General features: G+C 52.2%; 7 protein-coding genes across 7 annotated transcripts; 3 read left to right on the top strand and 4 right to left on the bottom strand.

Annotated features, from left to right (window-relative positions):
• Nucleotides 1-126: 126 nt before the first annotated feature.
• J4E90_006205 (uncharacterized protein) lies at nt 127-4,438 on the bottom strand (the record flags this gene model as incomplete). The annotated part of the gene is made up of 2 exons (XM_051435754.1): nt 127-268; nt 684-4,438. The coding sequence occupies 2 exons, from the start codon at nt 4,436-4,438 to the stop codon at nt 127-129; spliced, it is 3,897 nt and encodes a 1,298-aa protein (XP_051290612.1).
• Nucleotides 4,439-5,053: 615 nt separating this feature from the next.
• Nucleotides 5,054-8,755, bottom strand: J4E90_006204 (uncharacterized protein; the record flags this gene model as incomplete). The annotated part of the gene is made up of 2 exons (XM_051435753.1): nt 5,054-7,846; nt 7,892-8,755. 2 exons carry the CDS (start codon nt 8,753-8,755, stop codon nt 5,054-5,056), a joined length of 3,657 nt encoding a protein of 1,218 aa, XP_051290611.1.
• Nucleotides 8,756-9,147: 392 nt separating this feature from the next.
• Nucleotides 9,148-10,701, bottom strand: PRP46 (pre-mRNA-splicing factor prp46; the record flags this gene model as incomplete). The annotated part of the gene is made up of 2 exons (XM_051435752.1): nt 9,148-10,071; nt 10,126-10,701. The coding sequence occupies 2 exons, from the start codon at nt 10,699-10,701 to the stop codon at nt 9,148-9,150; spliced, it is 1,500 nt and encodes a 499-aa protein (XP_051290610.1).
• Nucleotides 10,702-13,422: 2,721 nt separating this feature from the next.
• On the top strand, nt 13,423-14,083 carry J4E90_006202 (uncharacterized protein; the record flags this gene model as incomplete). The annotated part of the gene is made up of 2 exons (XM_051435751.1): nt 13,423-13,503; nt 13,556-14,083. The coding sequence occupies 2 exons, from the start codon at nt 13,423-13,425 to the stop codon at nt 14,081-14,083; spliced, it is 609 nt and encodes a 202-aa protein (XP_051290609.1).
• A 1,250-nt stretch (nt 14,084-15,333) lies between these two features.
• Nucleotides 15,334-16,619, top strand: J4E90_006201 (uncharacterized protein; the record flags this gene model as incomplete). The annotated part of the gene is made up of 2 exons (XM_051435750.1): nt 15,334-16,417; nt 16,474-16,619. The coding sequence occupies 2 exons, from the start codon at nt 15,334-15,336 to the stop codon at nt 16,617-16,619; spliced, it is 1,230 nt and encodes a 409-aa protein (XP_051290608.1).
• Nucleotides 16,620-16,685: 66 nt separating this feature from the next.
• J4E90_006200 (uncharacterized protein) lies at nt 16,686-17,679 on the bottom strand (the record flags this gene model as incomplete). Its single annotated transcript, XM_051435749.1, has 2 exons — nt 16,686-17,478; nt 17,525-17,679. The coding sequence occupies 2 exons, from the start codon at nt 17,677-17,679 to the stop codon at nt 16,686-16,688; spliced, it is 948 nt and encodes a 315-aa protein (XP_051290607.1).
• A 4,507-nt stretch (nt 17,680-22,186) lies between these two features.
• On the top strand, nt 22,187-24,242 carry J4E90_006199 (uncharacterized protein; the record flags this gene model as incomplete). Its single annotated transcript, XM_051435748.1, has 3 exons — nt 22,187-22,602; nt 22,881-23,389; nt 23,443-24,242. The coding sequence occupies 3 exons, from the start codon at nt 22,187-22,189 to the stop codon at nt 24,240-24,242; spliced, it is 1,725 nt and encodes a 574-aa protein (XP_051290606.1).
• Between the last annotated feature and the right edge of the window lie 1,164 nt (nt 24,243-25,406).

Raw genomic sequence — 25,406 nt, 5'->3', positions numbered from 1 at the left:
TCGCAGGACCATGTGCAAGGCTCAACACACGGAGCACAGGGCTCGTGACACCTCTGTGGACACTTGGTGTGTTTGCAACGTACCTTAATGAGATTAGAGAAGTGTCACAAAATTGATAGGCATCACTTACTTCGCAAGGCGCTTGACATAGACCGCAATCCGTACCATCGTGACATCGGCGACTGCAATCGTGATTACAGGTCCCATGCTTTCTGCCACAGGTCTTCCTGCAAGCAGCGTGCTTGACCACTGGTTGATCGTACATATCCTTGGTATTGCATTGAGCGCAGGTCCCGGGGCATGGATGACCACACGACAGAGGTGTGTTGCACAGTGTAGGGCACTTGAAGTCTTTCTTAGAGACATCTACCGAGCACTTCAAGACTACATCGTGCTCGCAGCCAGGTACACGCTTCGAGATCTTGACGTCGCAGGGTATGCGAGCAGGATTCTGGGTGAGATGGCAGGCGACGCCGTGCTTGACATGACCACATGGAAGCTGTACGTGGTCCATCAAGATCATACACTTCCCACAAGGCTCTCCACATGTAGCCTTCTGGCATGCATGATCGCACGGCTGGTGCCGGCGCTGGCACGGCTGCTCGCAAAGGAAAACCTCATGCATGGCTTCCGAGTGGCATCGGGCCCCACATTGATGGCCGCAGTCGAGGCGATCGGCGCACGCTTCCCTACAGCCACCTTCTGGACTCAGCTTATGAAAGTCTTCGGGTTGCTGCACTTGAGCGTCGGTATCAGGGTGTCGAGGGCACCGCAACGCCAGTGTCTTCCCAACTGATTCGGTCGCACGTAGCATTCCGATAACCTTCTGCCACATCTCGACGCTAGAGTAGGTGTCTGCATTACCGATGAGATACATGCCATGTTGAGCGCGACTGAGCAAGACGTTGATACGGTTGGTCGTCTTGAGAAAGCCGACATTCTGTCTATCATTGCTTCGTACAAGAGAGACAATGATGATCTTGGCCTCTTCTCCTTGGAAGTTGTCGACAGTAGCGACTCTCAGTAACTCCGACAATTGCTTCTTCTCCAGCGGCTTCCCTTGATAGCTTTCGTGGGCGTGTATTGCGGTCTTCGATGTATCGTCATCTTCTACTGCGAAACCGTCCCTCTCAAGCGCTTCTCGATCGCGATCACTGAGGCAGATCTCAAAATCGCCACTCATAGCGCCGCGGAGCTTTTGAAGCTGACCAGTGTATGGGGTCAGGACTGCGATATCATCAGGCTTGTAGACGCCCTGCCGAACGATATGCCGGACCAAAGCATGCACCATCTTGACTTCCCATAAGTTGGACTTGGACTTTGTATCGTGTGTATCTGCACCCTTCTCGTTTTCGAAGTTGATGTGGTCGAGCCAGAAGACGTTGCGGCGCATGCCAACAACATCCGGCAGCTCAACGGTAGATGCATGGTCCTTTAGCTTATCGTAGATGGTTTCACGAATCAGCGAAGAGATTTGCGGGCGCATTCGACGTTGTACGTTCAGTTGAGCAACAGGCATCAGAGGCCGCCCGGGCTCACCGATCGAGAGTCGCTCGAACTGACTCCTGTCGAGCGCATGAAGCTTTCCTCTCTCGCTCTCAAGCGACAAGTCGCGGAAGTTGCTGACAGAGGGCCGAAGCTGCTCGTGATCACCAATCTGAATGAGATGCTCAACATCGGGAAGCATCGCCGAGATCATGTGACTCTCCATCACCTCTCCAGCCTCCTCACAGATGATGACTTTACACCTCACCTGCTGTAACAGCGAGATGCGCTTTGCCAAGCCAGACGTGGTGACTCCAATGACGTCAGCTCCTTCTAGTAGTCGTCGGTTCAACTCTTCATGGATATTGGAGAGTTGACGTTGGGTCTTGGCGGCGCCGTTCACGATTTCGTAAAGCTCGCTGACCTTGTTCCCTTGGGCTTCGGCGACCCAGGCGGCGACAAGAGCGCTCTTCTCAACAGGTGTCAAAGAAAACACGTTCGTGGTCGCCTGGCGAATGATTCGCTGTAATGCGCCTTGAGGTAATAAAGATTGGCCATATGCCTCAGTACCGGCGATCCATACATCGAATGGATGGCGGCCGGCTGTCTTGAAGCCCTCGCCATCGACGGAACGGAATTGATTGTAGATCTTCGGGTATTCTTCATGGATATGGCCTTTGAGCTTATGCCAATCCGGACGCTTTGATAAGCCATGAAGACCACCAAAGAGCATCTTGGCCTCCTTCTCATTCTGATCCAGATCCTTGTAGTTCATCGCCGCCATATACTTCTCAGACTTGGTCTTCTTCTCCGATTCACCGACGGTGCGCAGATTGTGGTTAAGAAGCTTCTTGGACTTGCTCATACCACCGACACGGATGAGCTTGTGGACGCCGATGTCGATTAGGTGTTCGAGAAACTGATCCAAGGCATGGTTCGTATAGCATACGATGAGTATAGGTCCGAGATCGCGACTTTTCTTGATTTCCAGTAGTATCCGCATGATCTGAAGGCCCAGAAAGCTCTTTCCTGTCCCTGGGGGCCCTTGGATGAAGGCAAACTCTCGTGTCAGCGCAGCAATCAGCGCGCGACACTGCCCACGATCAAGTTGCGTCTTGGCTTCCAGCTTGTTAAGTAGGGCCTGATCGTCACATGATGCTGTCGGCTCGATGGAGAACGAGTCCTCTTTGTCACCTTCTTTCAGAAGAGCGGCGACGGGGAACTTGAAGCCAGAGGCACGCGCGTATAGAGGCGGAGGAATTTTGTGAGTCCTACTTGTCGATATACGGTCATTGTATTTGTCGGGAACGATCCACTGCCGAAACGGTAGACGATTGAGTCGCTGCATGGCTTGCAGACTCTCCAAAGTGGGCGAAAAGGTCGCGGGCATGACTTTGGGAAACTCCAGTAGGATGCCGCGGACTGCTCCGATGTTGGCCTGCATTAGCATCTTTACGGTCGCTCGATCTTGTGTTACCAGGCTAGCCGTCATGTATGCCTTTTGATTGTGGTGTGTCAAGCTATACTCCTTTGTCGGATCAGTGTCCTTGAATGAGACAGTAAGGAAGATGTGTTGGACGACAGTGTCCTGGATCCATATGAAGGACAATAGCGACCCTTCGTCGAATCGCCTTGACTCCTCCCACCAATTCACCTTCTGGGCAACACTCTTCTTACGGACTATCGCAGGCTGCAAAAATTCCATCTGAGCTTGCAACCCCATTCGCTTGTCGAGCGTGACGTAGCTGACGCGGGCGCTGGTGTACTGATTGGCGCGCATATCGCCTAGATTGAGATTGGGGTGGAGCAACGTGTTGGCGTCTTGCGATACAGCATGCATGATTCCAGCCAATGACCCCTTCAGCTCACCGAAGATATCGTAGCGCAACAAGCGAAAGTAAGTATCAATGTAGCGTTGCACGCGATCTTCAAGGAAGTGTGGCTGGTCGGGATCGGTATAGGGCAGGAATTCCTTCGCATCGCTTACGATCTCATCCCGGGTCGGGAAGATTACCATGTCGCCAATATCCTTCTTGTCGTTGTCAAAGCGGTCTGAGGGGACTACAAGGTCTCTCGGGTAGAACGACGCAGGGTTGAGAGCATCGTTGTCGTCTTCAACCCCATTTTCACCAGTGGGTTCAGCGAGGAGGCCGTGAGCTCTAGCTACCAGAGCTCGAATATCATCGAGGCGATTGCTTGTCCGTGTTGAGATGTCTGGCGATACCAAGTCCTTGTAGAGGTCGCTCACAGCCTGGATAGAGTCTACCAGCGGTGTGACCTCATCGTTGAACCGAGCTCTACGCTCACGTCTCAATAGCTCGAAGAAAGCCGTCGCCATCGCATGAAGCGTCGTTTCGTGGTCCTTGGCAGATGTCGAGGATGTTCGAGCTGCCACCAGAGCCCTGCAAACCCGCTGGAGATATGAGACTGCAGTCCGCCCACCGACACCGCCAAAAAGATTGTAGATGGAACCGACGTGCGTATCGACCGCAAGACATCGAAGGAGCGAGGAATGCGTCAGCGTGAGGAGGAAATGGCGGGCGTTAGCGAGGAACGTATCGTAGTCCGAGCCGACAACCTTGGAGTGGAGAATGGCGAGAATGTGACGATGACCACTCTCGTCGTCCGAGTCATCGTTAAGATCCTGTGGGAGCTGTTGGCGCCAATCTCGGTCTCCAGCTTCAAGTATACCGTAGGCGCCTTCCCAAAGACGTCGCATGGTGGTTGGATCAGTCTCTGCCTCACCAAGGCGGCGCTTCCATGAGCTGTACGACTTTCGTGCCTCCCTCTGCTCTTCCGTCTCTTTGACTCTGGCAGGCTTCGATGCATGCTGTGAGGTTCCGTCGCGCCTGCCTTGATTGAAACCACCACGACCGCGACCGCGATCTCCGCCTCTGCCACCTCTTCCACCACGGCCGCCTCGTGGGTTACGTCCGCCGCCGCGTCCAGACATCGTAAATTGGTTCAGGCGTGGGTCTGAGCGAGATTTGCGAAGATGTGTCGCTGTTAGGGTTGTGTTGGCGACAATTCCTGCTAGGAAGGAGCAACTGTGTATCATCTGTGCGGACGCTAGCCGCCAAAAAAGCTGCGTGGTGAGAGGTGAAGGTGAGATCTCGATTGTTCTTATCAAAGCGGTGGAATAGCGGGGCACCAGTCAAGGACGAACAAACACGCGTGCATACTGCACCTGCATGCGGGTACCTACATCAGCCAATACGAGCGTGTCAGTATTCCAGCCTTGCAGCATGTCCAGGCAGATACTGCAAACTGACGCAACGATAATCATGAATGGAAGGAGCAAGCAAGAATGAACCGTGAAGAAACCAATCAAAGAGAACGGAAAAGAAACATGAAATCAAATGCATCCATAAACTCCACCATGGTGGTACTGGTATACTCACAAGAACGCCAGCTATGCAACACCTCCCCACACTATCTCTTCTCATGCCCACGTTACTTCGTCCCAACATCCGGAAACAGAACCTGCACCATCTCGTCCAGAAGCGTAAACGCAATATGCGTACTGCATCCTCGTTAGCATCATCCATCTAAGAACCATTCCGTGAACTTACTTCAACCGGGTATTATTAATAGTCCCCTCAATCTTCTTTGCTGCCAACTGCGCATTCTGCCTTCCAACAACACTACTCGCCAACTCCGGCACAAGGGTGCTCAGAACCTCGCTTGCCGCCTTCCTACTGTTCTCTTTGTCTTTGCTGGTTCGTTCGATACCGACTTTCATCCTGCCGTTGGGCCACATACTGTCCTTCAGCGTGTCGATGTACTTGACGATATTGTTCTCTGAAAGCAGGTTATCAAAGGACTCGCGGACTTTGCGTTCAATAGTGCCACCGAGGAGTTGATGGAGGACTACGACAACAGCACGCCCTCGGAGCCAGTTGTTCTCACGATTCAGCTCAAATGTTTCGAGGAAGATATCGCAGATTGGTTTGACGAAGGGCTCGAGCTCTTTGTTTTCGAAGGCGAGGAGTTCGGCTTCTGCTTCTGCGTCGTTGTTGGGCTCGCCGGCAACGAGAACACCGGAGGATGAAAGGTTACCGGGTTGGGCAGTTGCACCGTTTGTGTTGGCAAGCTGAGTGGTTGCCGCTGATATGAGATTTTGGCCTGCGACGGACAGTTGATCGAGCACTGGTATGTTACCCAGGAACTCTTCCATACCATCGGCAACTGAGTTGTAGATGCGAGTTACGAAGTCGTTGGAGTTTGGATCCTGGTTTCGCAGGGCATCGGCGGGGCTGATCGCAGCTTGCGAGAGGAAGGCGCGTAGTTCGCGGCTGCGACATACAGCTGGGATGAGTAGAAGTTCCCTTAAGTACTTCTCAAGCCCAAGCCTTCTCTTGTGCAGGAAGTCTTTTTGAAGTTTCAGCATCATCTGCCGGCGCGGGAACTCCAGATTTCGTACTTGTGGAAAATTGGCGCGGAGTCGTTTGTTTAGTTCGTGGAACTCGCTGTATCGTCGTGAGACAACCCAAGTAGCGGCAGGCATCTGGTCGCCAGCACGTCGTCGTACTTCGATGACGTACATAGCATACTCCTTGCCGTCTTCCTCTGTGCCGACCATAATCGATTGAATGAACACAGTCGCGCGTCCGTACAAGCTGTTGTCGCTTTCTTGAACGATGTACTGCTGACGCTGTAACTCTTTTCTCTGTATCTCCCGCTGAAGGCTGGCTTTCGATTTTCGCAAGATCCTCAGTTCTGCAGCGTTGTTTGTCAACTCAGCTTTCGATGTAAGCGAGTCGACGATAGACTCTTGGGATACCAGGCGCTCAATATCAGCAGTAAGCGCATCGATAGCCTCGGCGAGCCCCAGGTCTCCAGGCGCCGCCTCGTGGATCTCTTCCTCCTCTGCTTTGCCCCTCGGGACTGGGTCATCGATCTCGTCCTCCATGAACCTTTCTTCATCGCCAAACAGGTCATCATCAAATACACCGCGCGTTCTGGGCTCCCCAACTAAGCCAAGGGACGCTATGCTTGGCTTGAGACTATCTTTGCTTTGCTGCAATTGTGCTTGTGGGGCTGGGGATGACGCTCGTGGTAGATCGACGGATCCTCGCATGGAAACACTGTCTAGTGGCGATTTCAGACCCGGCTCGTAGAATATTGAACCCTCAGGCTCGTCCATAATGTCGATGATGGCAGCCTGCATAGCATCGACGACCTGCGTATTGTTGCCATTGGAGCGGTCATGACCAAAGTCTGAGTTGAGGCTTGCGGTCGAGTGTGCAAGAGGATCTGAGTCGTAGTCCTCGTCGAAGAGAGGTGCGCGTGCAGATGATGACCTGTGTACATCCAAAGAACGTCGTGCAGGTGGCTCGGCGTTTTTGACGGCTCCTTGGCTTTTGAGATCTGATGACGATGCGACAGCTCGACGCAAGTCTCCTTGTGGTATCTGCAATGCGCTCTTCTGCCTAGACGAGGTGCGAATCATAGCAGGTGCCGCCGTAGACGAATTGTCGAGTGTTTGCGCTACAGTTCTTGTATTCACACTGCTGTTCTGCGCGTTCGCTGCCTCGTCCATGGCTAGCCATTTGTAATACAAGTTGGACTTCTTGAACCTTCGGAAGTAGGGTTCCTGCAATTGTTCGTACGCCGCCGTCTGAGCTTGTAGCAAAGAACGTCGCGCATTATGATACTGCTGCGGAGTCGCCTTCCGCCCGGCTTTGAGAAACTCAGAGACCGCTTGTCGAGCTTCGGGAAGTATCTTCAACTCCGGGTTCGACAAATATCCGTCGTAGATCTGCGCCAGGTCTGCACGGTCAGACTCTGTCCATGCAGGAAGAGAGCCTATATAGTCCGGCGCTTCTTCAGTCTCTACTTCCAGTGGATTGCGAAAACCGTCCACCACAATCCAAAACTGCACCAGCCGCATCAGGTCCGCCTGGTCCATGAACTCCATGAAGCAAGACAGTCCTGAGGCATCGTACAGCACTTCACGCAGAGACGCATTTGCGAACTTGGACGAAGTACGCTTGTGCTTCGGCTTCTCCTGTGCAGCAACCTTTGCCCGCACCGAGCCACCAGCACTGAGGTTGGTGACCTTTGTATCCAAGATTTGTCGCGCTGTTTCCAGGCGCCGCAGATAGACAGGGTCTTGATCTTCTACCGTGGAATCCTTCCGCAGTTGACTTGACACTTCGCTGCGAAATCGTCTAGCATCTGCAAGAGTATTGGTCTGCCTAATGGCTCGTATGAAACGTTCGAACCGTCGTTCGTTATCGCCGGGCGCAAGCTTCGGAAACTGGACGTTCTTAGGGTTCTTCGGTGAGGGCGGAGCATGTTCATCGAGAGCAGCTCGAATCTTGCGGACAGTTTTCCTTTCCTGTATCAACGATCGTCCCTGACTAGATTAGCGACGGTTTACTATGAGCGGGGATTTTCTTACATATCCCTCCATAAGCTGGTTCCATGTGTCTGGGTCAGCGAGCATCTGCATCACAGGAGAGAGGACTGCGCAGGCCACAAGCTCTTTGATCAGTACATTGACAGCGGGACTGGTTGACATGTTCGCAGGCATAATCTTTGGCAGTAGTCGCGTGACGATGCTTCGTAGATGTTGCTGCTGTATAGGCTTGGTATTCGAGTATGCCAACGACGCCGCCGGGTGCAACCGGCCCTCCTTGTATTTGGCTGCGATGGCCAGATCAAGCTCCTCAGAATCTGTGATGTTCCGCGACAGCTTGCGTCCGCGGACTATGCGCTCTGCCTCGTATGACGCCCGCAAGTGATCGGTGATAAGAGGTATCATGCGCGATACGACTGTCTCGACCATATCTACTGCCAGTATGCGTTCCCGAATCTCGCCCATTGCAGCCCGTATCGCATTGTCCACCTCGTTGACAAATGTTGGGCTTTTGCTGATACTGCCATACCAGCTCTTCACGAAGTCGCGCAGTATCAGCCCAATGAGCACGTCGATGCTGTCTGATATCATGAAGGACGCGGGGTATAGCGGCTCCATCATGTACATGTTCCTCATGTCCAAAGCCTCCCGCTCAGCCTTCCACCTGCCCGGCGCAACGAAGGCGACGTGGCGCGGTCCATAGTCAACCTTTCCTCCGCTTCGTAGGTCTGTGTCCCAGGCGATCGTGAAGGTGAGCCATGCTCCCAGGGCAAGCGTCGCGAGTACTCCGGCGAAGAAGGCGTAGGGCAGGTAGTGCAGCTTGGGCTGCCAATGGGTCAGGTACCCCCAGGCGATGAAGACGGCGATAGCGGCGAAGACCAGATCTCTGCGCTTCACGGGGGCCATAATCGTGCGGGTGGCGCCCGTTTCTGCATCTTGAGCGGGATGGCTGAGGGTGCGGGAGGCTTGGTGTTCTTTGGACAACCCACTTTCGAGCTTAGACCACTGCTGACGTCGACCCGCGTATATCGTATCCAGCGAGTATACGAACGTTAGTATCTTGTTCGACAGCCTCACAATAAACTCAACAAGTGTAGAACATAGGAAGCACCTGATGAAGCTTCTGTATTGCGCTAGGTTTGTGAGCGCTATCAACCCCCGTGGAAATGACTGCGCTCCTCCTACTTGGTATAACCTCCTATGCAGATAATGCCATGATCCCAATAGTTTACATTCATGACGCCGTTCCAACTCCGGTACTATGCAAAAGCTTTCTCGTCTGGCCCAATCACATCCATCTAGAATTTCCGTCGTCCAAGTGTCGGCTTCCAGTCGAGCGGGTGTGTCTCTTCCGTGGCGTTCTCATCCTGCTTCCAAATCTTGATAGACTTGTCCGACTCTCCAGTGATGAGACGCAGGCCGGTTTTGTCGAATGTCGAGCACATGACACCTGCTTCAGCTTCGAGAGAACCCGGCTGTGCGATACTTTCGCCATGCTGGAACCGATGGCCTGTCTTCCAGTCGTAGAACGAGGCTTCGCCGTTGTCGCTACCGGCGAACATGATGTTATCCTCATTTACAGAGAGTGTGTTGATGATGCTGTTGACCGGCGAGAAGTTCTGCATGAAATCGCCGTTCGGGCATAGCCATTGTTTCGCCGATTGCGCCGATCCAGATGCAAATGTAAACTCTGTGGGATGTGTGGCAAGAGAGCGAACCGACTTCTTGTGATGTGTGAGAACCGTACGAGTCTTTCCGGCGACCAGGTCCCAGAGTCGTATTGTGCTGTCCATGCTTCCAGACAAGACTTGGGGCTCGGCTTCTTGACATTGGATCGAAGAAATTGTTCCCTTGTGGCCCCCGAGAACATGAATATTGCTGCGCGATCGCATGTCCCAAACACGGACTACACCATCTCGTCCTCCTGTGCAGAGCACATCGACGGTCGGATGAAGCGAAAGCGAGTAGACTCCGCTCAAGTGGCCGTGGTAATGTCGAATGACTTTGTTGGTCTCGAGATCCCAGCATTTGACCATCTTGTCTTCTCCGCAAGAGAAGAGATACGGATGCCTTGGGCTCACTGCAAGTCCTCTGACTGCCGAGATGTGTCCTGTCAAGGTGATCTTTAGTTGACCGCTGGCCAGATCCCAAAGCTTGATCGTCCTGTCCGCGGCACCGGTCGCAAACCATTGGTTTCCAGGCTCCATCGCCACCGATCGCACCTATACGTAGTCAGCCGCTGTCGCTCTCCTGTATGATACTATCGCATAACTTACCCATCCCATGTGTCCGCTGATAACCGTCTTGACCTTCCACGGCGCATGCCAGTCGGGCTTCGCTTGACGAACCACGTCCTTCCTGACCAACGCGCTGGACGTCTGATCTCTGCTTGGCGTAGGTCCATGAGCGTTTGGTGCAGCGCCCTTGCCTCCCGCTCTCACTGCCAACTGCATCGACTGCGCGTCACGCGCTTTGTCCGCCTTTTCTGAGACACCATCAATCATCTTCTGCATCTTAGGATCCGAGGCCTTCTCTTCAGCGTTCTGTGCCTTGATCTTCTTCCGTCGCTCGGCCGCTGTAGATGCTGCGCTGGCCATCTTCGCAGCTAGCGCGGGTGGTAGCTCGCGCACATGTTCATATTCGTTGCGAATGCGCGATGCGACGCTGGCCTGGTCTGCGGCAGCTGAGGGCGCTGGTGTGGTTGGGTGTATCGAGAAGCTGCCGTTTGAAGCGTGATCTAGCGCCGCTGATGACGCGAAATCGGCGGCAAATATCTCGCGTGTCCGCTTCGAAGAAGATCGAATGAGCTGTTCTGCCGTGCTGAGAGGTCGCGACGCTGCGGTTTCGGCCATGTTGGCGACGTGATGTGGAGGAGGTGAGGAGTACTGCATCAATGTTAGCTGCGGCTTTTCGCGACTGAGGCGACAGTAATAGAAGAGACTCACGTGTTGACGTATGTGGTGATACTGAGGGTCAACTGCTAGTCGTCGACTCTCCATCGCGAAGTTTCACTAGCGCGCCTTCCTCAGTAAGCCGAGCTAAGCCCGACTATCTTATCTGATTGATCCCGTTCACTGCCCGCTCTGCACTCACCACCACATCAACTTACACACAATCGTTTGCCATGTCTAGCACTCAGTGTGATCGCTCGTTTCCCATACTCTGTGCGCAGTTATACTTGTTACTGTGTTTCGATGTCCCGCTCCTGCCATTCTGCGGGAATGTCCAGCACGCTTGTTGGTTTCTAGCATGCAGCCGGCTCCGTATTGAGAAAGACTACAGTACTGAGATTGTTCTGTCTCAAACACGACACATATTATTGCTGAGCTTTCTCCAGGCTTGAAATTACTCTCGTTAATTTTGCACGGACCATCAATGACGCCTGGCTTCAAGCAGCACCGCATTCTTTGATACCAAGCGTACACTGATGCGAGCATCTTGTCATACTACTGACAGCTAACAGTAATAACCATGCGACTTTAGCCTCCAAAGTACTCTGGCAAGCCGTTCAACATTGTTGCATACAAGCAGCAGTAAACCAACACGAAGTATCCAACCCGAGCTATCCACAAAAGGCTTCATCGGGCCCGCGCACGAAAGCTGAACGAAGTCGACAAGATTTGATACCACAGTGTTGCTTTCAACTACAGCGTACTTCATCTTCCAGAGATCTGGCTTGAGCATCTCAACAAGCCTTGGAAGCAAAGAATCCAGGCTTCGAGTAAACGATGTTGATCTATGGCGATTGGATGGAAGGTCCAATGCACAAATCCCAAGCGGAGGAGCCGACTGGTCTTACTCCGCAGTAGGGAACCCAGGACGCAATGCTGGGAGCTCAATGGGGTTACATGACCGGTAATTTGTACGTAAGAGCCCTCATCTGGTTATTCACATGGGTACCAACTTCGGATCGTCCAATACTCGTCGTGGCTAGACGATCCAATGCCCAACGCTCGCGTGCACACATCAGAATGTGCGGGACATGCAGGGGATACGAGTGAGCCTCTCCTTCGTACAGGATGGCACTGTAATATTGCGCCGCAAAGCTCGCATGTCAGATGCTGTCAGCACCGCGCACATGTTTCCTGCATCGCGACCGCGTTTATGACTGCGCAAAACTGTCGCGAACCTGTGGATACGGAAAATCCAGCGGTCACGGCGACGATGCTTGTTTCCCCAGATCTTCCGGGTTCTCCGCTTCATAGCTCCAGGATTGCGCAAAAGCAGCTGAACGGCGCGCGGTCAAGCACATGCTGCCGAGGAAGTTGAATGGAGAGCCAGACCGAGTCGTCAGATCCTTCCAGAGGAGGAAAGCCACCTCCGCACGGAATGACGCAGGAACGGTTAAACCCTTGCACTTCAACAACAGGGTCGTATTGGCGGCACACCCACTACAAAGTAACTCAAGAGAAAGTGTCCAGTGCCTAGAAGTAGGTATTTCGTGTCTTGAGAATAGGAGTACACAAGCATATTTCTTACAGCCGCCTAGACACACGAATGCAGGTACAACAAGGCCGCCAGTCTTACGCCATGCCACCGTCTTTTTGCCAGGAATTTCGCAGACAGCGGTGGACGTTCGGATGGCGCATCCGTTCGGCGGGTTAGCCATGTTCCTGCGCGACCGAGCTTAGCCAAAGGGTGTAAGCATGGATTATCCCGGATGTTTGGCCGAGAATGGTCGAGATGTCGCGGGGTTTGTAACACTGGATCCTGCGCCATGTATCGATTTCTGTGTCGCATTTACCCTTGCCGCCATCCAATGGCCACCCAGTCGGACTGGAGATGAAAACTTTGACGATTGAAGATCTGCGCAAAGCGACGATGCACATAGTGGTTGGTTTTGCCTCGTTGCGTGGCTTCACAGCCTCAGGGCTGCCCCGGATCTTCTCGCTTCGCACTAGTCCCGGAAGCGATTAGATGGGAACGGCCGCACCGTCACTGGCATCATGAGACCCAATCAGCAAAAGCTTCTAGTTTCTGCGGCATGGTTCTTGGCGCCTTGATCAATTCGATCCCTGTTCTATGCTGGAGCTCGCCGTCGCCCAACACCAATGCTCACCAATGATGTCCAATCGACGATCGGATGGCTTCTTACTCGGTTCAATAGCACTACATGCTCCTCGCAATTTCTACATGACACTCAAGAAGATGTAGAGAAAGTTACGCGGTACCATCTCCTTTCTTTCAATCTTCATGATTCACGACCATTCGCTGGCAAGGCGCGCCGCGCCTAGTTGTGTGGCAATAGACTCTGCCCTCACAAGTCCGGCCTCGACGAGCCGCAGCTAGCGATGCGTAGTCTGGGGTAGTGTCATCACGCGCTACCACATCGAGCAATACCTCCAGGGGCTGCTTGAAGATCTCGAACGGGGGCGAACAACACGCCCAGTGTGGAGCCACTTGGGTGCTAGCTTGTTTCTCACCTGGACACGGGTGGCCTACGGTTCCGCTTGATATAAAGAGCTTATGGAAACCTCCTGTTCGAATTCCTGCAAGCTTCAACTGTCGTTATACATACATCAAAGAACTTTCACTACACCGATCACCGTATCAACACCAAGACAACCGTCAAAATGAAGACCTTCACCATCGCTGCCTTCGCCGCTCTGGCCTCCGTTGGCTCTGCCCAGCTCAGCAACATCCCATCTTGCGCCGTATGTAAATCCATGATAAGCTTTTCACGCATCACAAACTAACACCTTCCAGCTTCAATGCTTCCTCGCTCCCCTCCAGAGCGACGGCTGCTCCTCCCTCACCGACTTCGAGTGCCACTGCAAGAAGGGTGCTGAGCTCCTCGGCAAGGTCCAGCCTTGCGTCCAGGGTGCCTGTGAGCAGGACGACCAGGCCAAGGCCATCTCCGCCGTTCAGGACACTTGCAAGGCTGCTGGTGTTCCCATCAACATCCCCGGTGCCAGCGCTGCTCCCTCCATGGCCAGCTCTGCTGTCGCCAGCGCCACATCCGCTGCCGCCTCCATGGCATCTTCTGCCGCTGCCTCCGCCTCCTCCATGGCTTCCTCCGTCATGTCTGAGGCCTCCTCCGCTGTCGAGTCCGCCGCTTCCTCCATGGCCTCCGAGATGTCCTCCGCCATGATGACCGGTACCCCTACTGCCAGCGAGAGCATGATGAGCATGACTCCCTCTGCTTCCATGTCCGAGTTCACCGGTGCCGCTGCCCAGGCTACCCAGGCTGTCGGTATCCTCGGTGCCGCCGCCCTTGTCATGCTCGCTTTGTAGATACCCTCAAGCCCTTAGTGGCAAGCATGAACGGATTGACTGGTTAGTCATGGTCAGGATGTAATGGAATCACGTTGGGATGGATGGATCGAATCTTGTATTACCACCTAAAACAGATAATGCGATACCTAATATTTCGAACTTGATCCCTTTCTCTTAAATCATCATATTGTGTCACTCTCTAAGCCTGCTACATTTCCCACACCGTTGCCTCGCTGCTCACTTGCAGTGTTTGTAACGCGTCAGAATCTCCCGGTGGCTGTTTGCATTCGGTCGCACTGGAGCTGAAAAGTTGCCCAGTGACGTCAGAGTAAGCACCATCGTGTTGCCGAAATGAGAACACAAGGGTTATCATGCCTTCGTTCGGATTGAAGCTACCCGCACTTCTAGTGTATACAGACGCTACGCATGTGTATTGCACTCTTTTTATGCAAATTATCACGATGCCCTTTTACCGATTCACCGCAGTGGAAGCGACGGAGGCGCTCTCGTACTGCTATTCTCTTGTGTAATTACCGTAGACGGCCCTTACTCTTAGCTCCGCTCTTGTAGACGTTATTGTGTCGTTTGCCTGATTCAATTCAATTGAACACGCTTGGTATTTGTTGATCACATTACAATCGATCTCATATACATCAAGAAAGCTTGGAGACTCGACGGACGCTGCGGAAAATCCGATATCTGCCCAGTTGTTCGGAAATATAATTGTTGCTGGACAAGGTTGCTCTGGAGCTCTTCCCATTGCAACTCTGTGACAGGTAGCTAGCCACTTACTTGTATCGTGCGAGGTATACTGCTGGAAGAGAACAAGCCCCTCAACATTTAAGCAACTGTTCGCGATACCCAGCTGCGTCATCTCACCGGTGACCAAATACTCAGCTTGAGTGACAACGCCATCAGTTGCGCAAAGCAAGACCATAAAACTTTGGTCCCAGACCTGCCCTTACTCGATCGAAATATTCATGATCCTGAAAAAGGAAAACTACCCCAGCGGAAGTCTAGATCGCGTGCATGCTGCAGGCGCGATGTTAGTAAGCGTTGTAAAGGGTGACAACTCGCTGCAGCAGACAAGGCAACCACACACGATTAATTTGTGACGTCAATTCCTGCCTACCCAGATAGCTAAAAGGGCGCTGTCGTGCTTTGAGATGTAAAAGAGGGGTCATCGTAAACTAGAGAGCGGACGAGCGTACCTAGGTAGTAGCAACGTCGCCAACTTCAACATTAGCAACCCTTCCTAAACAATCATCATGGCCCCAGAACCCGACCCATACACGATATCAGTCCCCGACTCCGCAATCGAAAAGCTTAAACGCAAGCTATCAGATGCCGACTTCCCTGATGAATTAGACACGCCCGATCAATGGCCCTACGGCTCACCCCTCTCCGACATCAAGCGACTAGCAAAACACTGGAAAACCAACTTTTCATGGCGAAACGCCGAATCCAAAATGAACGAGCTACCCAACTACCGCAAAAAAGTCCAAGTCGACGGTTTCGGCCAAATCGACATACACTTCGTCCACAAGAGGAGTTCAAACCCCAACGCCATACCCCTCCTCTTCAGCCACGGCTGGCCAGGCTCCTTCCTCGAAGTAACAAAACTACTTCCGCTTCTTGAAGCTGGCGAGAAAGAAGGGAAACCCGCATTTCACGTCGTTGCGCCATCTCTGCCAAACTTTGGGTTTAGTCAGAGGATTAGCAAGCCTGGCTTTGCGTTGTCGCAATACGCGGAGACGTGCCATCGGTTGATGCAAGACCTCGGATACGATAAATATGTTACGCAGGGTGGTGATTGGGGTTTTTGGATTACGAGATCGATGGGGATACTTTATCCCGACTATGTTCTCGCAAGTCACATCAACATGGTGCGCGCGCAAGCACCGACGTTTACATCGCAGCCTGCACTTGCTCTGCAGCACGCCGTTACTCCTTACACCGAAGCCGAGAGCAAAGGGATCGAGCGCTCAGAATGGTTTCTCAACGAGGGTCAGGCATATCGCCAGCTACAATCTACCAAGCCACAGACGCTCTCCTACGCATTCGCTGATAGCCCCGTGGCTCTACTGGCATGGATCTACGAGAAGCTGATCGATTGGACCGACGGCTACCCTTGGACTGACGACGAGGTGCTTACTTGGGTTAGTGTATACTGGTTCAGCACAGCAGGACCCAATGCGCATGTGAGGATCTACTACGAAGCGCAACACAACCCCACAGATCTGATTCCGAATCGAGAGCGGACGACGACGTGGATTGATCGGGTGAAGTTGGGTGTTGCGCACTTTCCTAGAGAAATTACTGTTGTGCCGAGGGTATGGGCGAAGACTTTGGGTGAGTTATCCTCGTGACGATGAGGTTGTCGCCTATACTTACTGATCTACCACTAGGTCCTCTCGTTCATGAGAGTGTTCACGATAAGGGCGGGCATTTCGCTGCGCATGAGAGGCCAGATGTGATCGTTGCGGACTTGCAGAAGTTGTTTGGGAGGAACGGACCGTGTTACGGCATAGTTCCAGAAAAGCCAGGTTATTGATATGGGTTCGTAGATATGAACAATTTCGACGGAATGATATGATGACGAGAGCTATTTTATGTACCGTCATTTGACAGGTGCCGGCTTTATCAGCTCAGCCGTCGAGTCTCGAGCGCCTTCGCACGAGAAGTCGAACGCGGCCATATGCGCGTCTGTTGGCTTTTCGGTCGTGCATTGCGTGATATGTTTGGCTTCGTCGCGACTTCTCAATGGGGAGAGAACTCGTCCTGGTATCGGATCGATCTCATCTTCAGACACCAATGTCGACCGCGACAAATCCTTCTCTGCCGCCGACGCGGAAGAATTGAATGTAAGCCAGTGGATTATAAGAGCGTCCCAGCAAACGTCCACCAAACAGATCGCAAGACATATCATGCCCAGCTCTTCGCCCTTGGTAAGGAAGAATTGTACCATGTTCGCCGCCGTTGGTATCTCTATCAAGAGCGACCCAATGATACTCTTCCACAGCAGTGTCTTGATATTCTTCCTAGCTGGCGTATCCTGTCCGCCATGCACTGTATCCTCATTCTGACTCGACTTCCTCTTGAAGATCCTGGAAAGAGTAGATGCACCAGGCAAACCTACGACCGGATAGAGTAGGTAAAAGAAGACCACAGTCAGAATAATATTCGTAAAGAAGTTGACCACGGTAAATGGTATCGATGCGATGCCGCGAATGCCAAAGTGACAGCGTCCGTCCGATTCGTGCAACTCGGTGACGTGATTGAGATAGGAGTTGATGGCGACAGTACCGTACAACACGATGATCATGGCCATGCAACATAGGTATATCTTGTCTTTTCGCCTATTGACGAAAGGCGCGCGGACGACATGGATGCGTTCGACCAAGAAGATATAGCTGCCATATGTTAGCAAATGGCTGGGCTTCGTCGATGCACACTTACATGATAGCTTTGATGAACGTGTAGAAGATCAAGCAAACCCATGTTCCCGCAACGCAGAGCTCGTAGGTATAGAGCCCCTGGCCTGCCACAAGAACGGCTGAGCAGATGATGAACATCAAGACCAGTACGTATAGCATGAAGACAAGCGCAGACATGAGGCGATGCTTTCTCAAAATGCGGCGTTTGAGTTTCTCGAACCGCGAACCTATGGTCTGTGTCAGAAAGTGAACGCACGACTGGTCCAAACTTGATGGCGTGATGCAAGTTGCAAAGGTCATCGTGTAACCTTGAGATCGATTGGGTACGGAAGAAGAACTTACCCAGTAATAGCGAGCACACCATCATGCACAACAGCGATATGATCGTGAAGATCGACCTATCCCGTGGAAGTTCGCCATTGTCGATGAAAACGTTCGAGTTCCGAAAATCCTCTTGCTGCACCTGTAGGGGGAGGGCTTGAGCAGCGAACGTCTGCATCAAGAAAAGACAGGCGAACAGCCTCATTCTTGACAGAAGTTCGGAACCGATATCGAAACGAGTCGTACGCGTTCGCAGAAAGAAAGACGTGATCAATAATCATTCGATTGGGGATCCTTGAGTCCTTAACTGGACCCTTTTCGCAACCTGACATCTGTCTTGGTCCCACAAAATGACGCTCCATTATTTTCTTCTTGCGTAAATCATATGGTCAAGCCTATGATCGACCGGGAGTTGCTAGGGACTGTGGCGCTGAGGGCGATCGTTTTGCTTGACTTCCAATGTTGCGTGAGGCTGATTCGGTTTACGCTAGTCATGCGGAGATGGGCCCGGCTGGCCGATGCGGCCTCGAACGCGAGATTCCCGGTGAGAAATCCACGTGCGTGCCGCTGCTCCCGTTCCTAGCAGCTGTTGGATGCGTATTTTCTCAAATATCTCCGTCAGGGACAGGGTCGGTATTAGAGGCCGGTGTGCATTTTGCTTTTTCTACCTGACAGGTGTCATGGCTCGCTGATTCTTACCATATGTCGCGATGTCTCAACCATGCATACTTCACCCATTCGTACCCCACGTTGTCGAGCGGAAAATCCTGTTGGCTTCCCCTGGCGAGGATCCTAGTCCAATGTCTAACTGGATCTCATCCCTTTGGAGCCAATATTGCCGTATCGGGATTGCGACAATCCGCCGAACGCCATTGCGCCATTCTCTTGCTTTGCTGAAAGATCCTGATCTTGATCTCCGAGGATGAATTTTGCCGATGTTGCAACGGCCTGTTCTTCGCTCACGGGCAACATCTCGTTCCATTCCAGAAACAACCATAGCCAGGATAGAGCACATTCGATGTGCCCTGAGGTAGGTGAAGATGTGCTCAGCAGGACCTTGCACGTCTCCTGTCTTCTCCAAAGAGACAGCTGGTGAAGCTGGATAGTACACAGCCCTCAGATCTGGCAGGGGTCGCAGGGATGCTGAATCATAGTAGTCTGAACGAGTGGCTCCGAGGAATGAGCTGAGCAGATTGACTTCGGAAACTCACGAACAACTGTGGGGACTCTCGTAAACTTTGCGTACACTCTTCGCACGTTCGTACCCCACGCCGTGGGGTGCAAGGAGTATTGCGAATTCTCGGTCAGAGTTGGCTATACGAGCATGTGATTGATACAAGGTCGTTTCGGTCGATGATCGCTGGTATATGCGCGCTGCGAGAGCATCCTGAAACCCCTGCTGGTATCCACGGGGAATTTCTCGTCACAGCCCATTTTGCTGATCACACTTCTATCCAGATGTAGAATTTAATCCCCTAACGGCCAGAGAATGTTGAAAAGATGCGCGCGGCCTTCTGATTCGGCGTGAAGAAGTAGCTGCGGCAGGTCAGTAAGCCCTTGAAGTGGCGTATGGTAACTGACTTGTTCGCCCAGTGCGCGTTCAACCAGCTCCTCCCGCGAAAGCTCAATGAAGACATCGTGAAACCGGCCTTCTCCGACTGCAACTAGTGGTGATATATTGACTTTCGCTCGGTCATATATCAAAGTAGGAACACAGCCGCATTGCAACCTTCGAAGTGAAGGTTGCCAAATGTGATGTGCGTGTGCGATGTGCGTCCCGGCGGATGTCGCGCATACGCGCACGGCGCGTCGCACTAGAGCGGATCTGGACTTGCCGGATCGCTGATCTCCGAAAGCATCTATGTAGCCATCCACTCACAACTCTACAACTGCACCTCAACCAATAATGAGTGGCGATACAAGATTGAAAAAGAAGCGGAGAGGCGGCCCGCGCAGTAGAACAGGTATGTGCCGTGATCTATGAAACTCTGCTGCGATGCTGAGATAAGCTAATGCCATCAAGGTTGGTACGTCTGGCTGCTATTTTCATCGCGAAAACCTGTACTTCTGGCTGACTGAGTCGCTCCAGCGCCACCTGCAAACGCCGTCACACCCGCTGCGATGAGAAAAGGCCAGTATGCGGGAATTGCGAGCGTCTCAACCTCGACTGCGAGCTATCCGAGGAGATCGTATGGGCTACTCCTCGTGTCGATACAACACCGGACGAACCAAACAATGATGCGCCGCTTCTCGTTGACGTGTTTAGGACACGAATGAATGATCTTGACCTTCCTGAAAACTCTTTGTCAAATCAGAACTACATACCTGCTAATGGAGTCACGACAGCAGGTTCCGACGAAGCGAACGGTCCGAAGAAGGTACGCTTGACACCAGAAAGCGCCTTTTTACTCCAGACCTATGTACGCACCGTCGCAACATGGATGGATATCTTTGATCATGCCAGCACCTTTCAGCACAAAATCCCACAGCTGGTCCTCAGATCGCCGCTTCTGTTTCACTGTGTATGCGCCTTTACCGCCAACTATCTTGCCCTTTCCAATTCGAGCCATGATCCTTCTTGGCAAGTCACAGCTTCCAAGCATTATGGCGAATCGTTGCGCCTACTCATAGAAGCTTTGAGCATGCCTTCGCACGAACATGCGCTTACCGCAAGTATGCTGCTCTTGAGCTACGAAATCCACGGAGCTTTGCGCTCTGAAGACTATCGGCGACACTTCCTAGGCCTTACAGTACTAATCAAATCACGACATGTTACTGCACAGTCAAGCGGCACTGATCTGGCCAACTTCTGGATCTATATCCGACACGAGATCGTTGTAGCTATGGCTAGCGAGCAGCCTCTGGTACTAGACCCTGCAGAGTGGGAAGTGTCCTGGGTAGAGGGTGAGACTAGAGAAGATGTTTTGGGAAACCACATGCTTTGGATATTAGCGCGAGTTCTCAATCTCATCTTTGGACCAGATGGACGAACTGAAGCAGGTAAAGAGCAGCGCCAAAGCTTCCTGCACGAGATCGAAATGTGGCGAAGGGGGCTTTCTGACACGTTTGTTGGTATTTCATACGGGGAGAAAGACGAAGATGGCTTTGGCAAAGTATACTTCCCAGTGGCGGCCGCAGCCGCCACAGCGTTTTGTACGTTTATAGAAGCACGTAGCGCTCAACACGATCTAACGGGTCCAGGGTATCATATAACACATATTCTGCTCTATGCAGAGCCGGAGCTTCAAGACGAGGCCTACATTCCTCTGATTCAAGAGCAGGCTATGGAGATAACCGACATAGCAATATCAGATTTCCCCCCATCGCTGATGGTATTCTCTACGCATGGTCTTTTCTATGGTACGTATCCATCCTTCCGGCTACACATAGTCAAATGATTTTACGATCACAGCGAAACGGTAACTGATACGTTCTAGCCGCGAAACACATCCATGGGATCTCAAGAAAGGCGCGTATCTGGAACGTCTTGAACGAGGTTGAGCGGCAAACTGGATACAACACGAGTACGACCGTGAGGCTTCTCCAGACTTTGGTGGAGGAAGGCGCGCAAAGCCATAGCGCAAATATCTTATGAGCGATTCCTCTTGCTTCGAAAGGAAAGCCATCATAGTTCACCAGTCTCTGCCTACCAAGTACCTGGAGAATGGCCGGCATCGGACCGAGCCGCCTCGTTGGTCAGCTGCGGGCTGAAGCGAAGCCAACGACTGATCAAGCATTGACTGCGAGGCTTCTGGGGTGATGATGGGGTCGGAAGTTTTCATCCTATCGCATTGTCTGGGTGTAGCGACTTCGGTGACACTCCAGAGTAGTGGCGCGTAGAGCACACCTCTTACTGGTAATCATTACCGTTACCCACCCCACGTACATCCTCAGGCCCAACACGGATGCTGGAAACAATTCAAAGACATCTCCAAAGACACGGTCAATCACGATTTCAAATTTCCTTATCTATCAGGTTTCGTTCCAAGACAAAGCTGTGACAAGATTTGGCATGCGCAGCCGGGTTCTGGCGCACGTCGCGAGGCTGCGCCGCCTGCACAGCCCGCGAACAGTCGGGCAGGCAGCAGCAACACAACCAGTCGAAAGATGTCCCTTGTTCTAACAAGCGACTGGGCAGCGCAAATCAGTACCCTTTCGCGACTTTTGTGAGCGTATCGCATGAAATTGTTCAGCTTTTAGATATTGACAACGCCACAACTTCGTTTATGCGCGGGTAGTCTCAGCCATGCACGACAGGCTGTTTCGCGCAGCCTCCACGAGAGCGTTGATGGGGCTCTTGGTTATATTCGCCACTCCAACCGATTTCTGAAATGCTATGTTCATCATTCTATCTCACACCATTATGGCACCTCCACTCAACTCTCAAGATGATCGTGCAGCGTTCGTTGACGCTTGCATTAACAAGCGTAAGAAAGCGATGCATGCCTGGGAGTCACTTGGCTTGATCAGTGAGAAGTTACACGATGAGCAACACGGCTACTTCGTCAACAAGGAAAAGGCCGACAAGGCTAACGAACTGCAAAGAGTGGTTGAGGGAATAGCAAAGTCGTTTGCTACGTCGTATCGTGGCACCATCGAAGAACTCCATACTTACCTGGCTGAAGAGAATGCCTTCTCGGAAGATGTCCTCCGGCTCGGACAAGAATTTGGAGTGAAGATATGGGGCCGTATAGAAGACGGTGAAATCCGCTCGTCAGGCGAATCCCAAGGAAATGGCACCGAGGAGCAGGACTGGGACGACCCAAAAGACCGCCAGAAGTGAGCACTTTATGCGTTCTCATGAACGACTTTACTGACGCCCTCTTAGTATTCTGTTCTACATCCGATGCTGGCTTATATGTACCGTGGTCAGAGAGTACAAGGCGACTCCACGAAAAGGGAAAGCAAAAGGTCGGACCCGAGACTTGAGGGTAAAGTAGCCGTCACGAATAGCTCTCAAGATGTCTTGCTAACTTATCACTAGTATGTAGCTCCCTTGCGATGCTTTGCTAACGCAGTGCTGAGACATCTTACTATTCGTGCTAACAGCTTGACAGTCCATCTCAAGATAATCAACATGAAGACACCATCGAAGATCTCGCAGAATCTGATAGCCCTAGAATCATAGGCGTATCTTTTAGAGCGCCAGAGCCACCACGCATGTATCCAACACCGGAACCGCGCAGAGATACGACATTCGCCAGTGCCAACGAGAAGATTACAAGCACTAGTTTCACCTCCGTGAACAAGACCACCACACCGAGTAAGAGGAAAGCGCAGTATTCCCACGAACGAACACCTTCTGGGAAGCTCTCGAAGCCTTCAAAGGGCGGTCGAACAATCCCTGTCCTCACTAACCAGTCACGAGATCCCTACTCGATCCCCATGTCTCCTCCCACGTTCTCCCCCATATCCCCTCCTGCGGTTCCGAACCTGGGCCGCTCATCGTTTCAAAGACGAAGAGAGACCACATACGACTCAGACGCGACGTGGGCACCGCCTCGTGAAGAAACCGCAGACGCGGAAACGGTGGTCGATGCGGAAGATGTCCATCCCGGAGAAGTCGGTAAGTTCATTATTCCGACAGCAACACTGAACGTTGAAGCTTACCTTGATTAGATTCAAGAATCCAGAATGATATCGCTACGTCCAACGCAGATGAGATGCAATACGAGTACGATAACGACATCAACAACGCCGCCGGCCCATCGGGCACCTACCGAAACCCCCTCAGAGAGGATTCCGTCATATCAGATACACAAACCCAAAACGATGCAGTAGACGCTATCATCTACCCTCCAAGTGGTCAAATCATTGTAACCGACGAAGACACATCAAGCGACGCATATACCGACGCCATAATCCGCTCTCTCATCTCCAACCCCTCTCCCACGACGCGGCAAACGCGCATATACCGTCTCGAACTCTATAGACTACTCGTCTCCTACCTGAACGGTATCAAGAACTTCGATCCCACCAACTACGACTCCGCTGCGGAAGAACGCATGGACTTTCTACTCAACCAATTTCACTGCACCGATGCTGATGCCTGGCATTCTGATCATAACGATAGCGCACTTCGCCTACATCTCGCGTTCGAGAAGTGGATGAGCATGCGTTACCGTCTCGCCGCGTTTCGCAGCGTGACGGGATATTTTGGCCTGCCGGGGAGGCAGTGGGAGGAGTTTCTGAGGGGTCTAGATGATGTGCCGCATGCGGAGGCTATTTTGGCTTTTGTGGATCTGAAGGACGCCGGGGATGGGGAAGAGGGTGGGAGGGTGCTTGGTGATGGGTTTGATAATGATCTTATGATGATGTTTGATGGCTTAACGAAGTTTCAGGACTGTAATGGGCCGGAGGCTTTCAAGGGTGTAAGGAAGTTTAATGAGAGGTTGTTAGTGTGGTTCAGGGATGAGTGAACGGGTGGAGGTAGACAAAAGACAAACCACACAGAAGACGCAACTGAGACTGCGGCCATTCCTTCTTGCGTCTAGTCATTCAGTACCTACCAGACTTGTCATAACACGCAGCAGCTATCCATCTCAAGGTCCAGCGCTGGCTTCTGCTCCACAACCGGCGCCACACCCCCATTAAGCTCTTTCAAGAACACAGTAAGCCGTTCCCTCAACTCAACCTCCTCTTTCTCCCTAGCCCAAACAAGATACAACCCCCACCTGAACTTCCCAGCCGTCCTCTCCAACGGTTTCAACATCCACTCCTTCAGCTCCCAACCCACCGCAAGCGGCATGTCGTTGTATACACGTAGCGTGACGAATTCCAACATCTTCGCCTCTCTCAGGAGCAAGTCGACTAGATCCGCAAGCCACCCGTTCATGCTATACGGAACTGTGTGCTTGTCAATCACACCTCCATTTGATTGGTCATTCCAAAATACACAAATGCAGATCCTGCTTGCGTTCTGGATGGCGCGGAGGGCGGTCGGTTCGATCGGGCGGTCGAAAATGCACGAGCTGGCAAGTGGGTAGAAACCCAAGGTGGCTTTCGAATAGAAGTAGGCGCGGATCTCATCGCAGAGAAAGCGACATGTCACAGATAGCTCGGTTGGTGCGCTTCGGTCGATGTAGGTGATTAGTCGCTCTTGTGTTTGCGCAGTATGATTATGATTGGGTTCCTGGCTGCAGAGATGGTCGTAGATGTCGTAGCGCAGTTCTTTGGGGAGACGGAGGAGAGGGCTGGAGGGAATGGATGAAGACATGATGGGTGGTGTACGTATAGGCGGCAAATGACGTGGGTTGCGTTGAGGGTACGAAGGTCTGTTTAGACAGTTGGATGGAAGATGGTAAGAAGGAGGCAGGTTTATGACAGTCAGGTACTGTATGGATGTGACATGTGGGTTGGCGTTGTGGCACGCCTTGTGATGTATGATGACGTACTACCTGGGGTGCTTTGGCTCTTGTGGGAACGTGAAAGTGGGAAATAAGACTTAGAACAACAACCCTCCCTCCCTCTACTATACACTACTACGCTGTAATTAAATAATAATAAAAAGTAGAATAGCACAATATAAAGCTCTAAACAACTTTATCTTTCCGAATTTCTAATTAAGAGCGTTATAGTTATGT

This window comes from Alternaria incomplexa (genome assembly GCF_024043165.1).
Source record: "Alternaria incomplexa strain BMP 0042 chromosome Unknown scaffold_8, whole genome shotgun sequence".
NCBI lineage: Eukaryota > Fungi > Ascomycota > Dothideomycetes > Pleosporales > Pleosporaceae > Alternaria > Alternaria incomplexa.
This window is presented reverse-complemented; position numbering and strand designations above follow the sequence as displayed.